A 16,739-nucleotide genomic window follows, 5' to 3' on the forward strand; every position below is an offset into this window, starting at 1 on the left:
TCGGTGTGGTTCTACATCTATATCCTCATTAAGATGCCTTAAACTAGGCCTAAGAATGCCTAGAATGAAATGAGGATGCAAAGATGTACTTTAAAAGCATTTTCAGAAAATAGGGGTCCCGCTCGAGCGTAGGTTAATCCGCTCGAGCGGACATACAGACAAAGGTTTACGCTCGAGCGCAGACTTAACCGCTCGAGCGTACTTCAAAACAGTCAAAAGTGCTGGATAGGTGAAATTCACGCTCGATTGGGCGCTCGACACCCGCTCGAGCGTAAAACACAAGGTCCCGCTCGAGCGTAAATTACCCCACTCGAGCTGACTTAAAAACAGAACAAAATGCTGGGAGCACGATTTCCACGCTCGAGCGCCAGTCACCCCGCTTGAGCGTGAGTTCAAAATCTAGAATTTCCAAATTTGAACCTCAAGCTCAAATCCAAGTTTTAATGCATCAAAACCAATCCTCTTGGGCTAATTTTCCAGAAAACTCCTCAAAACTCATAGTTTAACATGATTCAAAGCTCAATTGTAAAATCAAAGCCCAAGGGAAAATCAATTCAACATGATTTTCAAACCAAAACTCAAGAACATAACTTCAATGCAACATGCATGAATTTAAACCACTTTCAAGCTTTAAACACTTGCTCTAATGAGCCAATTGTTCCACAAACAAGATGAGAACATGGTCCATTATAAAAATATGAACATGCATGCAAGATTTCCATGAAATCAACCCTCACAATGCAAGGATAAACACATGCATGCATGAATTCTAACTCAAATCGACATATGAAGCTATTTCAAGACTCAATCCACTAACTTCGACATGAATCATGTAAGAACAAGCTCAATTCATAAACAAGAGGATAATCACACTACCTTAGGTCCCGTAGTTCAAGAATGGAAACACAATTTTGAAATCAACCTTCAAACTCTTTAGGTTCTCAAAGCAATCACAAGAAGGAACTTAATTTCTCACCCTCTCTCTCTCAGTCGGCAAGAACAAGGAGTTTGGCTGATGAAAAGTTTTGTTTAAATGTAATAAGGCTCACATATGCTCAATGTAGTGGGCCACTAAATGGCACCAATGTAATTAAGTCTAATTCATGTAATTTAGCTTTATTTCAACTAATTTAATCATACCAAAACACATTTCAAATAAATATGCCATAAAATCATATAAATTCCAAAGATCATAAAACATTAATCAATTTCTGGTTCGACCGCCGATAAGGCCTTCAATTTGGCAATTTAAACATAAAACATGAACAGATAATCAAACGGTCAAATAGATAGATAATGCATTTAAACAGATACAGTCAATCAATCAGTTTCAGATTTCAGTCAGTCAGTTGTATTTCAATCAGTTCAATTACTTTTCATAATCAATCTCAGTTTAGCAGTAATCGGTAGTTTATCAGTAGACAGTGGTGAGGGTTGTTACACTTGGTTTCAACTCTAATCATCCAAAAACATGTAAAACTAATGGAAAACATGAGATCATGATTGTTTTCTAAATCAAGACATCAAAATACAATGAATCTTCAAGTAAGGAAGATCAATCTCTTTATTTAGTTCTTTTCCAAGACTTCTTCTTCCATATTCACATAAATCTTTATTTATATATAATTAACCATGCAAAACCTCAAGATTGGGGCTCACTTCTCATAATCGATCTCAAGATAAAAAGATATAATGAATTTAACTCTTCAATCAAGCAACTCTAAGGAATCAAGGTTCAATTTGATGAAGAGAGCTCGTTTCATTCATAACCCAAAACTCTAAATCATTTACGTTTTAAATCTTCCATTTAATCCTTGATTCCTTGTGGTAGATGAGTTATCTACAAAGATGATAATTAAAACCACGTACCTTAACCCAAATCCTTGTTTTTCCCTTGAACCTCTTCAATTTCCTAAACTTCCATGTTGAGCTCTCACTCTCTTAGAGAAGCTTTGTCTCTCTTGCCCTCTCTCTCTCTTCCTCTCTCAGGGTTCTCTCTCTCTCCCTTAGATATTTTTGACTCAAAGTGATGAGTTCACTCATATATCACATATATATCTCTATATATAAGCTTATCACAATTAAGGAGAGCCAAACACACCCTTATAACTATGCACTCTGTTCTGATTTCTAAAGCCTCTAAGGCCTTCCATTTGCAATACCAAGTTAACCACACAAACATACCTTAACGAATCAGACAAAGTAAATTTCTAATTAACTTTCCCAAATACCTCTAAAAATTCCTATTTGCATATCCGTGTACTCAATTTTGATTTTTAAACCCGTAAAGGTCATCAATTTCAGTTTTAAAGTTATAATTCAACAAATAATTCTTCAATTCGAATAGATATCATTAAATTAAAGTACATTAACCCACAAGTACATAGAGGTAATTTCTGATACGCATTTTGGAGTCATTACAGGTCCCGTTTTAATAAAACCGTTCAATGTGTAGAACTTGTCAAGTACTATATGCGTGTAAAAAATCACGTTGATCGGATATCAATAGCTATGTGATCAAATCAGTTTTGTATAAAAAAAAAATAGACGGTGAAAAATAAACGGCTGACAAAAATCTGATTTGATCACATAGCTATCGATATTCGATCATCTTAATTTTCTACAGACATATAGTACTCAACGAGTTCTACACATTGAAAGGTTCGGATTATCGAAACGGAACCCGTAGTGAGCCCCAACAATATCCTCCAGTCCTTCATTGGACTAGAGGGAAGCCTCGTCCTATATATATATATATATATATATATATATATTCTGAAGCATGTTCCTATTCACATGTTTGTACCATCACTTCTTTCCAGAATTTGGCTTGTGTACTTTTCTTCTTCTTTTTTCTTTTTTCTTTTTTCTTTTTTGTACTTTTTTGGTAAATAGTGATAATTTTTTGACTTTTTTAGTAACTTTTTGTCTTTTATAGACTATCCCAAACAAGCACTTATTTAACTACAGAAAATAATATAAAATGAAAATTAAAAATCATTCCAAAATTATTTTTAAAACTTATAACCAAACAAATTTTTAATTTTTAAAACTCTTTTCAACAACTTATTTTTTAAAATACAACTCAAAACTCTTTAAAAACTAAACCAAAGGGAGCCATAGACTTTTCTGTTCTTCCTGAATGATATTTTTTTTAAGACATATTAGATATTTGCACAACAAAAATGTTATATGACAACTAATATTAACTAAATGTGTTCAAATTCTTTTTACAAATTAGAAAAAAAACTACACCAAACAACTATTTAACTTTATTTTAAATCTTTTAGGTTAATAATATAGAAAATTATAATTATAAAAATTAACTTATAAGTGATACTAAATGAGACTATTAAGACAATCTCTGAGCCAACACCTTTTGTTTTATCAAATTTTAATTTGATGAAAACAGGTGCCTTTTGCTGCTCCAACCCTTTCACCAAATAAATATCAAATTTAGGATTCCTCAAATCTTTTATCAAATTGAGGATGGATGTATCTTTCATCAAATCGCTATTCATAGCCGTTGAAACTACAGGTCATTTCACCACTGGACGACTAGCCAGTTCCCTCCAGATAACCACCTCCTTGCAAAAATTTATGAAAAAATTACATTAGCCGATCCACCGGTGTTTTGATGAAAGAGTTATACTAGGGACCCCAAATGAATTACCAAATATTCTACCAAATCTCTCACATAGGTATGGGACCCAGACAAATCACATGTGTGTATATCCCACACCCATGTGAGAGATTTGGTAGAATATTTGGTAATTCATTTGGTGTCTATAGCATTTTCCTTGATGAAAATTCAAAATCCTCCGTTAAAACGCGTGATATCATATGGAGTTTTTACTCAAATTTTTATTTAAATTTGATGAAAAAAAAGATATAACGTTGGAATTGCTCTAAGATTGACAAAAGGTAATAAGAGTAAGAGTTTTACTAAGCCATAAAATGAAGTTAATACAATTTGTACAAAATATCTTACAAATTGTATTTACTTTTAATTAACAAATTTTAATTTTAATTTTAATTTCTTATTTATATTATTGTAATTTATTGAAAGTGTGAATATTCATGCTAATAATTTTCACATTTATTATGAAATTCACATTATTATAATATATATGTGCTATTTTTATTTTATAATCATAAACAAGCATAATTAGTGGGATTGGAGTTTAGTAATCATAATTAGTAAGATTTGATTTGATTATTATAATCAATGCAATATCAACTTGAGAGTTTTTGTCATTTCTTGTGACATAAGATTTTTAGATTAATATAAAATCAATAAAACTTAGGCAAATGTTAACCTAATGAGTCCCACTAATAAAGTTTAGCAATAACATTAAGGTCATGTTTGTTTGGGTAGACATGAGCTTAGGATTGGACTAATAGTCCAATAAAATTATTAATCCGATATTTGGTTAAACAATTGAAGTACGGACTAATTATTTTAAACTTGATTATTAGTTAAGATAGGATACATAATCCAACGGATTCGTGGTCCTAGGACTATTAGTCATGGGAATGCTAATCCAATCCGCCCAAACAAACATGGCCTAAATGTAACAACAGATGTCATTAAAATAACTCAACAATATTGTGAATGACTCTAAAATAACCTACCTTGACTTTGCATTTAACCTAATAAAAAATAAAATAAAATATGAGCTCCACCTTTATTTCAACTCTTCATCATCTAACCTTAAAAGAATTTTACATGCTTATTAATTTTGGATGAAAAAGAATGAATTTTTGTTTTTATTTTTTTTAAGATTAGAAATTTTGTTCGTTTATTTTTCAACAAGATTAATTATTATTTGAAATATTTATTTTCTTAATATCATGCATATCACGAGTTATAATTTAAAATACATTATATATCTATTGTTCAAAAAAAAATCAAAAAATCAAACATTGATTTCATAGAAGTGTAATAGAAAAATGAATCACAAAATAAAATAATAATAATAATAATAATCTTTTAACAAAAAAATTAAGGTTAAAATAGTCGTTAAAAAAGCATTAAAAACATTTATGATTAGCATTAACAATTGTGAGAATAAATAATAAATTATGAATTCTTTTTAACACTTTAATAAAACTAACTGTATTTATTACAAGTGCATGACCAATAATTATTTATTGGGCATTGATTTAGACCCCCTTAAAACATCCACCCCTACAACGGAGGAGGGGTCCCTGCTGTGGAGAATCCACAGCCGTGACTACTGTGACGCAAAATGTCACCGTTTTAATGTTTTTTTTTTAATTAATTTGAGGGTTTATTAATTCTTCATTAATTCTTTCACTATAACAAAACAAAACAATAAACCCAATAAGGACGGAGCCATCTTCTGGGTCCCGCGGTCCTGTAAAGTTGAAGGGAGTGAGTTTGTGTTAAAAAAATTTATTTTATAAATAGAAAATATAATAAAATAAAAATAATTCATGGAACAAATCAATTTATGAAACCAAATTATATTTTTTTTTAAAAGATTAATTTTAAAATTAAAATCAAACAAACCATACATGTTTTGACTTTTTCAAAACTAACTTAAATGCATCAAAAGTGAAATTAAAAGGGAAAAAAATTGTATTTGAACAAATCAATTTATCAAACCATAAGCAAAAAAAATGTAACTTCAAAAAAAAAAAAAAAAACCAACTTAAGGCCAAAATATATTCAATTCACATCCAACATCTATATAAAAAAATAAAACAAAATTCTGAGACATTTAAACTTCAAAATCTCCTACCAAATATCCTAAAATCTGTCTCAACCGTTCTAAATTATCCAAACAAAATTCTAAAAACCTTCAATTTGAATCCTCAAAACAAAAACTACAAAGTGGATCCCCATGTCAATTTTTTGGAGGCGGTTGGGAATAAATAGAAAAATCAAAAGAACTCTCATTTCTAAATTCGGTCTTCATTGGATTGTGCCCCACTGGATTAAGTGATATTCCCTATAAATAAAAAAAAAGAAAAGAAAGAAAATTCATTAGAATAAATTTTATGGACTAAATTACATTACAAACATATATATATAAATATATATTACTTACTTGAGAACTTTGTGGACTATGTGATGCTTGGAAAGACAAAGGTTGTGATTGTAGATACCTTGGTGAGTATGAATTAGTATCATGTGTGAGAAGATTATACCCATAAGTTATCAATTGTGGCCAATAGAAACTCCCACCATCCTACTCCATAAAACACCATGAAAAGTAAATACACTAATACAATGTAGTCTAAAAAATAAACAAAATAACATAAAACAAGAGCTAACCTGTGGTTGACTTAAAGATGAATTTTGAACATTTGTGATATTGCTTGATTGACCAATAATCTACATAAGTTGTTTAATTTATCAATACATTACACAATTTATAAAATAATAATAATAATAATAATAATAAATAACATAACATAAAACAATAGCTAACCTGTTGTTGGCTTGAGGATGAATTTTGAACATTTGTAGTGTTGCTTGATTGACCAATAGTCTAAAGAAATTCAAAAAGTTATCAATACTTTACATAATTTATAAAAATAAATGCATGTCATTTGAAATTTCAAAAGTACGTAGGTAATACCTTACTAAGGCGGATAGGTTGTGAAATAACTTGTCTTCTTATTCATCATCTCATGCCAAGGTTTTAATCTACCCCTCCCTTTGTGTCCAACATCTTTCTTCTTTATGCCCTTAACTTGTGTAATGTTGGGGTCGTCCACATCTAATTCATTGGTACCAAAACTTCCAACTCCCTTCATCATATTATTTACTTTTACACACAATTCCTTAATTCCTTCATCAACCAATTGATAGGCAGGTTTGTGCATAGATGCTTGAGTTGCTAGTTTCACCATTCTTGGACAAAGATCTCTATAACGTGCTAATATTAACAACTTCGGATCATCCTCATCCACTACAACATTTTTCTCTTCAACTTCACAATCTTTTGCATCCAATCTCCATCGGCCTAATATATACCTTTCGGGAATTTTCATAACATTCATTCTATCAAGTGCTTTGATTGCATGACTACATAAAATTCCAAAGTTCTCAAATTTCTTACAAGTACAATGTATTTCTTGACAACTTTTTTCTCCTCTTAGCCCAATAACTTCCACCCTACCCTCCACAATATACTCTTTACCATTACCATACAAGCCAATCACGCACTTAACTTCTCCTTCTAACTCATGGAATTGCTTCACTTGACAACAAAGGGACGTATCCAACTCACAATGAAATAAATCAAAGATAGGAGGGGTGTACAAACTCGCAACTTGGATTAAAATGGGAGACTTTTTCAATTTCATTCTTGGCAACTTTTGTCTAGAATCATATATTGCGGAAATTTCCTCATACCGCTTATCTACAACAATCCGATTGAAGTGAGTAAAAAATTGAACAATGTTATGATCACCCTTCAAATATCCCCTTAATGTTCCATTTAGACTTTCACTAAGTTGTGTGCTTTGCATTCCTCTAGTAAATACCCACTTCATATACACATGCGCCCACTGCTCTCTTTTTCTCCAAGTTCTTTTCATCCACTCATTCTCTTGCAAGTTGTATTTATCAATCAAAGAATTCCAAGCTTCAATTAATTCATGCTCATTCTCGTAGTCATAAATGCAAGCTTTTAAATCGCTACTAAATTTTGAACCACTCTTGAACAAGTAACCTAAATGCTTCAAAGCATTTTGCATTAGGTGAAAAGTGCACAACCCATGAAAAACCTCAGGCATGATTTGTGAAATTGCCTTAGCCATTGCTTGATCTTGATCTGTGAAAAAACTAACAGGGTTTTTTCCTGACATTGCATCCAAAAATGTTTCAAATAACCATTCAAATGACTCTGCAGTTTCATCATATAATAATGTTGCACCAAAAATCACTGTCATTCTAAAGTGGTTAAAGCCACAAAATAAAGCAAGTGGACGGTACTCCTTATTTGTTCGAAAAGTTGTGTCAAATGACACCGCATCACCGAAAAGCCCATAATCTGTTATCATCTGATGATCAGCCCAAAAAATATTAGTAATCATCTCATCTACATCCAACTGAATGGCATAGTAAAAATATAGATTTTCTGCCACTTGCTGCTGGAAATATCTTAACAAACTCCCCGCTTCACCATACTGCAAGTTTCGTTGTCTTTGTGCACGTAAGTAGGTTTTCTGATCCTCTCGCGTGAACCCTACAAATTCCTTCCCTCCTGCTATAGCACTAATAAGATCATGTGAAGCCTTAAGAGATATTCCACTCTCATCAGCTACATCAATATTTATACCCTGAGCATCACATACCTTTCTCTGAGATGGCATCAAATGAGTACATTGAGGAAGATGCAAAGGGTGGTTGTGGTTGCTATCAAACTTCGACACAATCCACTTCGACAAGTCCCGCTTAAAAGATATATGCATAAATGCTTTACAATTTGTTCTTGTCTCACTTCGAGGATTTTTTATCATCGTGTACCGTTTATCTTTTTCCCTCTCTCCCTCCTTACAACAAACAAACTTTCTACTAGTCATAACACCATCTTTCTGACTTTTGTTACAATAATCTCTTCTAATACTAAATCCCACAATTCTTCCGTATTCATTATAAAACTCATATGCAGCTTCTTCTGATGGAAACTCCATACCAAGATATGGTGATTTATCCTTGGCCAACTCTTCCATTTCTTCGATGCATCCCTCAAGTCCACCATCATCCATTATACTATCCTCCATTTCAACAATAACAAATATGGGGGGAAAAAATATATATATATATATATATATATATTAAACGAAATAAGAATCTGAGCAAAAAAGTTATTAATTAATTTTAAATGCTGAGTAATTAAACAATTCAATGAAATCTAATAAATCAATTAATAATGTAAATTAATTAAAAGGATAGGGGAGAGGGAAAAAAAAAAGATGTGTAATTTGTACAGTAACATTGGAAATTTATTGTATCTGAGTAGATTATAATATACAATTGCAAAATTATATTAGAATTAGTATATTATATAATACAGAGAATCTTTTGGCAGACACGCTTAAAGATGTGAATCATATGCCCTCTTATTATATAAATTTTTGATATATGTTTTGTATTTTTGTTACAAATGTTATGTCATCATTTATTGAGTTATAACAATTTATGATTAAAAAATTAAATTCGCATTTTATAGTAAGATTATAGATTTTTTTATTGAAACTTTTTTTAGACCACAAAATGCATAACATTATTACAAAAATAAATAACATTGGTATAAAAATGTGTAATATTTTCACAAAAATACATAACATTGCTATAAAAAAAATAATTATGAATTACAAATTATCGTAACTCCTTAAAAAAATTATATAATATTTATACAAAAATACATAATATGTACAAAACAAATTACATAATAAAAAAAAATTTCTTATAATATACAATTGTGTTTCTCAATCCATTCACAAAAAACAAACCAAACTATTATACTTGTTCAACCCACTAACATACTGTATAAAACAAAATACAAAACATATATACATATAATATATATAGATATACATACCAGTTTGTTGAACAATAATGGTCTGTAAATCCAGCAGAAGAACGGTGAAGCAAAAATAAAGAACACTGTTCAATCTGTTTGAGAGAAGACAAAAATGTTAGAAAATAAAAAAATAAAAAATAAAAACTAACTTTTAGAAAATAAAAAAATAAAAACTAACTTTTCAATCCATGTCAATAGAAAATAAAAAAATAAAAAATAAAAACTAACCTTTCAATCCATGTCAATGGAGAACCTTTGCTTACGGATTAGACGGCGGCGGCCCTAGGTTCAGTGTTTTGTTTGTTATAGTGAGAGAAGAATTAATAAACCCTCAGATTAATTAAAAAAAAAAAACATTAAAACGGTGGCGTTTTACGTCACAGCAGTCACGGCTGTGGATACTCCACAACAGGGACCCCCAATCCCCCCTACAACCCCCTCACACACATGGAGGTTGGGGATTGGGTGAAAAGAAAAAAAAAAAAAAAAAGTTGACCAATCAAAACTAAAGGGGGTCAAGAGGGTTACCCCCAAAGGGGGTCTCAACCTTTATTCTTATTTATTATGGACACTTGTTAGCATAACTCTAAAATTTAATAGTGTATAAGTTTTATATATGAGATATTAATTAAAAATGCTAATAAAGTTAATACAGTTGGTATAATGTTTCGAGTAAAGCACCAATAAGTCCTAAAATTAGATATTTTGAAATATTTTGAACCATTTAGTCTTTTTTTTTTTTTTTTTTTTTGGTAGATTGAAATTGAAGCCCATGAAATTAGTATATGTGAGTTGTATATGTTCGGAAGTAAATGTGATTTTTAGGTGATGTTGTAGTTATCAAATTGCCCAAAAGCGTACTACAACATTTTTTGATTTCCCTTCTACGTGAACGAAACGGATGAGAGAGAATGGAAACTTCTGGGTTTCCATCCCAATGTTACAATGGTGACCCTCATCCTATTTGATTACAAAACCGGATTTGGCAATGTTAAACCTAGAATCTTCATTCCCTAGTTAACATTAGACATCCTCCTAAACCCTAGAAAAACGAAACCCCCTTCTAGTATATTTTCAGAGTCAACTCGGCGTGGGCATCAAGACATCTTGACTTACAATTGACAGTGAGGACATAACTTCAACGAGTTCACATCAACCGTTCGTCGACATCGTGGTTCATGTCGTTGTGCTATGGCGATAGGTATGTGTGTTGTTGATGTTATATTGTATAGATGTGGAGTAGAACACATTCGTGGTTGATGTTGGACATATAAGCTAATTTAATTTGATTGTTAGTTTTTTTTGCTATGTTATAATATAATATATAAAATATAGGTAGATATCTACAACTTTAATAGAAAATATTATCTGATTTTTTGGGAAAGAGAAAATGAATGCAACATTTAAAATCCCCTTATACAAATAATTATACCTACAATCCGTGTATAGTTACTGCAGTACCCTTTTCAACTTCTCCCATACACTATGGCTAGTGATAAGATTGTTAAATTATTTTTATAAAAAATCTTAAAAAACATAATTTATATATTAAAAAAAATCTAAAATAAATATAAATATCAATAATTATCCCGTGCATAGCACGAGTGATAGGCTAGTCCTATTTGATTGCAAAATTGAATTTGGCAATGTTAAACCTAGAATCTTCATTCCCTAGTTAACATTAGACATCCTCCTAAACCCTAGAAAAATGAAACCCCCTTCTAGTAAATTTTCAGAGTCAACGCGGCGTGGGCATCGAGACATCTTGACTTACGATTGACAGTGAGGACATAACTTCAGCGAGTTCACATCAACCGTTCGTCGACATCGTGGTTCATGTCGTTGTGCTATGGCGATAGGTATGTATGTTGTTGATGTTATATTGTATAGATGTGGAGTAGAACACATTCGTGGTTGATGTTGAACATATAAGCTAATTTGATTTGATTGTTTGTCAAAGCCATAATGTGGATGTTGTTGGGTGTTAGTGACATTGTAGGGTTCGATGCTATGGGTTTTGGTTTATGTTATTTTGTGTAAATGTGGAGTAAAACACATTCATGTTTGATACATATATAATAATTTCATTTGGTTGTTTGTGAAAACCATAATGCGGGTGTTGTTGGGTGTTATTGGCACTGTGGGGTTCGAAGGTATGCATTTTGGTTGATGTTATTTTGTGTAGTTGTGAAGTAGAACACATTCATGTTTATGATGTTACACATATATGCTAATTTGATTTGATTGTTTGTTCAAAACGAAATGTGGATTTTGTCAGATGTTAGTGGCACTGTATGGCTCGAATTTTGTTGAGGGTATGACTGTGTAGTGTTCATTTACATTGAGGTGTTATTTGTGATGTTGCCACTAGGTGTGTTAGGGTGTTTGCTCCAGTTCGGGTCCCTGGTATTTGGGGTAGTGTTTGACATTTTTTGTGTTGTGCTGTTTTTGTTGATGTTATTTTGTGTAAATGTGGTTAACAAAATTTATGGATCGTAATGTATAATGATGATAACATCCATGTTTGCAAGTTGTGTATTGGATGCGATCCCAATGTTAATCTTGTAATCCCCCTTGTTTGCCATGGTTTTTTTTTTTTTTTGGTGTTTTTTTTATATCTTGTTTTGTTTGTAAAGTGTTGTTCCGTTGTGATTTGTTTGTGCACGATAGAGGTATACACACGCACATCCATAGTGAAGATGTTTGCATACATAGTGCGCATATTTTGGAATTTGTGTTCTTTCCATACTTATTTGCGTTCTTTCAACAAATGTTACAAGGTTTACCTCACTACGGTATTGGTACTAGGTGTCGTGTGTTGTTATGTTTTTGGGCTTAACGTGTACTGATTGTATGTTTACAATGTTGGCTGCGTGCAAGGTTTTGGCCATTCGGTTTAATACATTTTTGTAGTGTGATAGGGGTATTTAGCTTGTATTACACGCTGCCGTAATGATGTTTCATATGTTTTGTATGCCTCATATTAATATGTTCATGTGGAAAGTACTACAGGACGGGAACGTTCGAATCGCAGGTCTAGTGGGCGAACGCCGTAGACAACCAGTTGACGTTGTGAACTTGCACACAATTGTGATTCATACATAGTCATTTTTTATGTACTTGAACTGAAACCCACATTCAACGACGTATTTGCATAATATCATCTAGAATTCATGAGCGTCACCCCCAAAAAATTGACCAACAAATGTAATACCATACGCCCAACCAGAACGTCTTCAATTTATGAGGACAATATAACGACAACAAATCTGTCCAATCTTCCATATCGTACCTCCGCCCATCATTAGTGTCACACACCCCATCGGTCCAAGAATTTGCAACACCACATCCAATGCCCGACCCATAACTTTGCATCTGAATAAGCACATCAATATGATGAATGTCGAATGACTTTGCAAAGGAAAACATATTTTGAACATCGTCATCAGAATCAACCATAAACTTATTGTATCCAAGAATAGTGAATAAGAAATATACCAACCCCGGCACCAAGCTATCAAACTTACCACAAACACCATCAACCATCTGTGCAAATGTGGATGCTTGATGAAGACGAACAACCGCATTCTTTTGTCCAAAGGCACACAGCAGCAAAACTACAAACTTCATACCTGAAATAATAAATAAATAAAAAATGACATAACGCTGCAATTGTGAGCACCACGTCGTCTAAACAAATATTTATATGTTACCACACCCCCAAGAACAATAAAATAACATCACAAAGAAAATCGTAACAGCCACAAACAACATATGCCAACATACCCATCAAAAATTAACCCCCCCCCCCATACCACACAACAAAACAACATCAGTAAAAAAAAAAGAATAAATAAATAAATAAAATTAAACAACCAAACCACCATAAAGTCTTGCTTTTTAAATAGCCAACATCGGAAAAGATTACCAACATTAGTAATGTTTACCTGAAAATCTATATTTGGGATTCAATGGTCTGAAAAAATGTTTGCCGACAACAATATACCAATGTGGTATAATGCTACCAATGCCAACATCACAACACTGGAAAAAGTGTGACGTTTCCAGCACAAATACAATACAATAACAATTCACACACAAAAATTTAAAACCCCAACAATACATCGTAAACCAACATTGGCAAAAATAGAGCACCAACATGAAACAATTCGCACAACACATAAAACCTCACAAACCTAGGATCAATAGCTCAAAAATCAAACACCCACATACACCTCCTCAGCAACCACAATGATTCCACATCAAGAATAAAACACCAACTAGGTATCATCAACCATTCCCAAAGTCGCTCTATGAAATCCCCTAAAAAAATAAAAATATTAGATCATAGCTTACCCACACACACCCAACACCAGCAAAAAATAAAATGAAATCCCAAACAAAGGGCAAACAAGTAAACTCCAATATCACTAAATCAAATAAATATTACATACCAAAAATAAAAAGGACTATTTGGTTATAAAAAAGCATCTAGGATCAAATGGACTAACATTTCCCCATGTGGGATTTATGAGTAATTTTTTGGGAAAATTACCAATAAGTCTTTTTTGAAAAATGTGTAGTCTATTTAGTCCCATAACCTTTTGTTTATACCCAAAAGTCCCATAACGTTATTCTTCTTCTCTACCTCTCTTCTTCTCTGCCTCTTTTGCTCTTTGTGATTTCCGGCGATCGTTGACGGGTAACCATATCTTGCTTCTTCTCTTTTTCTTTTCGATATATAGTCACCAGCGACCGATGATAAGGATGTTTTTCTTGTCTGTAAAATTTTGCAGTTTCATAACATTCTTTAGAACTGTAAAATTTTATAGTTTCCTAACATATTTTTCAATTTGATTGATAAGGATAAATGCTTAATAGATTTTTGCTTTGAAACTGCAACATTTTGCAGTTTCAAAACTTACTTTTCAATTTGATAAATATTGGAGATTATTTGCTTAAACCTTACAAAAATTGAAAAATAGCGTATGTTTTTCCCATTGTTGCTGGTTTTTGTCGTTTCATTTTTTTTTCTTTTAGTTTATCAATATTTAGCACATGTTGCTATGTTTTTTCGCTCTAATTTCTCCATTTATTCTTTTTTTTTTGGCAATATTCTAGACATTCTGGTGAGTCTCCAATAATGTTCTTAACGTCTAGTGAACGTTCTGAACATTCCGGTGACTTCCATTAACGTTCTTAACACTCCGGTGAACTTCCGGCAATACTTCGGCGACTTCCCAGCGATACTCCGGTGACTTCCCGGTGATGTTGAACATTCCGACGAGTCTCCGGTGACCATTTGACTGAAGTCCGACGGTAGTATGATGTAACAGTGTCTGTAAATTAAAATAAAAAAAAATATGATTTTTTTGTCACAATTAAAAATATATAGGACTAATTGGTGCAAGTGTTTTGTTTGAAGATTAGATGGGTCTTGAACTTTGTATATGGGACTTATTGGTAAGTTCCCCTAATATTTTTGCACAAAACTGAACTCTCTTTTAAATTAATAAATTTTGATGTATTATTTTATTTTTTTTATTTTTACAAACATATTGTTTGAGTTTTATTAATTTTCTTACTCCTTAGGCAGATTCATATAACAAATTCTATGTATATTAACAAAACCCATAAGGTAGGTATTAATACACATTTTTTTTTTTTAAAAGTACGTATCATATATTTCTGCGATGATGTTTATGGTTTTTTTTGTTATGACATATTGTGGTTTTGGTTATGACTTAGTTATATTTTTTGTCATTGTTATTTTTATTATGATTGAAGAGGTCGTTGGTTATGCTTCAAATAATATTTGGTTATAACTCATTGTCATATTATTTATAGCCCGCTGTTATTTTGGTTATAACCGAAAAAGTCTTTTATTATATTTCAAGTTGTGTTTGGTTATGATCTAATCTTTTTTAATTATGACTAAAATTCTTTTTAATTATAACTAAAATTGATTTGGTTAAAACACTTTATGTATAAATATCATAAAAAATCGTAATTTGTATATGGTACACCCTTTTGGGATGTATAATATTTCTAAAACTATCACTTAATTTTTTAAAAGAAAAATTACATTTTAATGGAGCTGTAACGCCCCCAAATTATTACAATAAATCCAATCCTTAAAGCAGAAGAATAATAGAAATAATATGCTTTAATTCATCAGAGTTCGCTTACAAAAGTTAACACATGCGTTATACATTCATAAATGTTCATCTTGAATCTATAGAATGTGTTGTAACGTTAAGAGAATTAAAACTAAACATATAGTCATATGCCCTATAGACTTACATCTTTTCAAGTCATTGCTTGGTTACACAAAAGTGAGCCTAGCTCAATAAAATTTAAGCCCTTGGCTATACAAAAGAATATAACAAAATAAAGAAACTCTTGCTCCAAAAAGTCCCTCCAAGCTATTGCCTTGGTGGAGGCACATCACCAATACTTGAAAATGGTTTTTCCAAATAAGGTGAGCCAAAACCCAGTAGGAACAATCTAACACAATATATGAGATTTAACAAAGATATACATACAATGTGCATAAACAATGCTTGTGACAAGACATTCACATTTTACATGATCTTAAAGTCCCAAAGTTCATATTTCAAATTCATTTTCCTTCAATTCATTTCAAGTTAATTTATTCTTCGCAATTCATGTGCCAATCCCATTATCTTTTAACAACCCAGCTGAGACTACAATTCAGTGGTTTTCCAAGTCAATACAATACCACACAAACACTTCAACCTGTTATGTTACGAAAATTTTGTCTGCAAGATCAGCACCCATGTATACACAAGATTTTGGGACTTTCATCCAGGACACTCCGGCCAACTTAATTTCAATGAAGTCCATCCTCTATCTCCTCCCAAACAATGGAGTATATTCCCTTTCTCCTCCCCCCAAACGTCATACATATACAATGTATTTAAAGCATGGTCACATTCAATGACAACCAACATTAGATTAGTTCCAATTTACCTAATCCTCATGTAATTTCTACAACAATCATAGTTATTCTCCACCGATAGCCCAATACAGATATTTCTAAACAGATATACAATCTTCTCAATAGATAAATTATTTAAATTTTCATGGGTGAGAGACAACACGTGTCTAACTCCACCTTTTATATCAATAATCATCCAATTTCACATTACC

The 16,739-nt window shown here is 31.9% G+C and overlaps 1 protein-coding gene and 1 long non-coding RNA gene across 2 annotated transcripts; both read right to left on the bottom strand.

The window, feature by feature from the left end:
- Positions 1-6,030: 6,030 nt before the first annotated feature.
- Positions 6,031-6,532, bottom strand: LOC145801671 (uncharacterized). Its single transcript, XR_014343313.1, has 3 exons — positions 6,462-6,532; positions 6,305-6,364; positions 6,031-6,218 (listed from the first exon to the last, which is right to left on the bottom strand). It is a non-coding gene; the product is annotated as an uncharacterized LOC145801671 (long non-coding RNA).
- Positions 6,533-6,615: 83 nt separating this feature from the next.
- Positions 6,616-8,763, bottom strand: LOC114312338 (protein FAR1-RELATED SEQUENCE 5-like). Its single transcript, XM_082890203.1, has one exon. The coding sequence runs from the start codon at positions 8,761-8,763 to the stop codon at positions 6,616-6,618; it is 2,148 nt and encodes a 715-aa protein (XP_082746329.1).
- Between the last annotated feature and the right edge of the window lie 7,976 nt (positions 8,764-16,739).

Source organism: Camellia sinensis, chromosome 10 (assembly GCF_055761805.1).
Source record: "Camellia sinensis isolate YWXY chromosome 10, ASM5576180v1, whole genome shotgun sequence".
NCBI classification, from domain to species: Eukaryota; Viridiplantae; Streptophyta; class Magnoliopsida; order Ericales; family Theaceae; genus Camellia; species Camellia sinensis.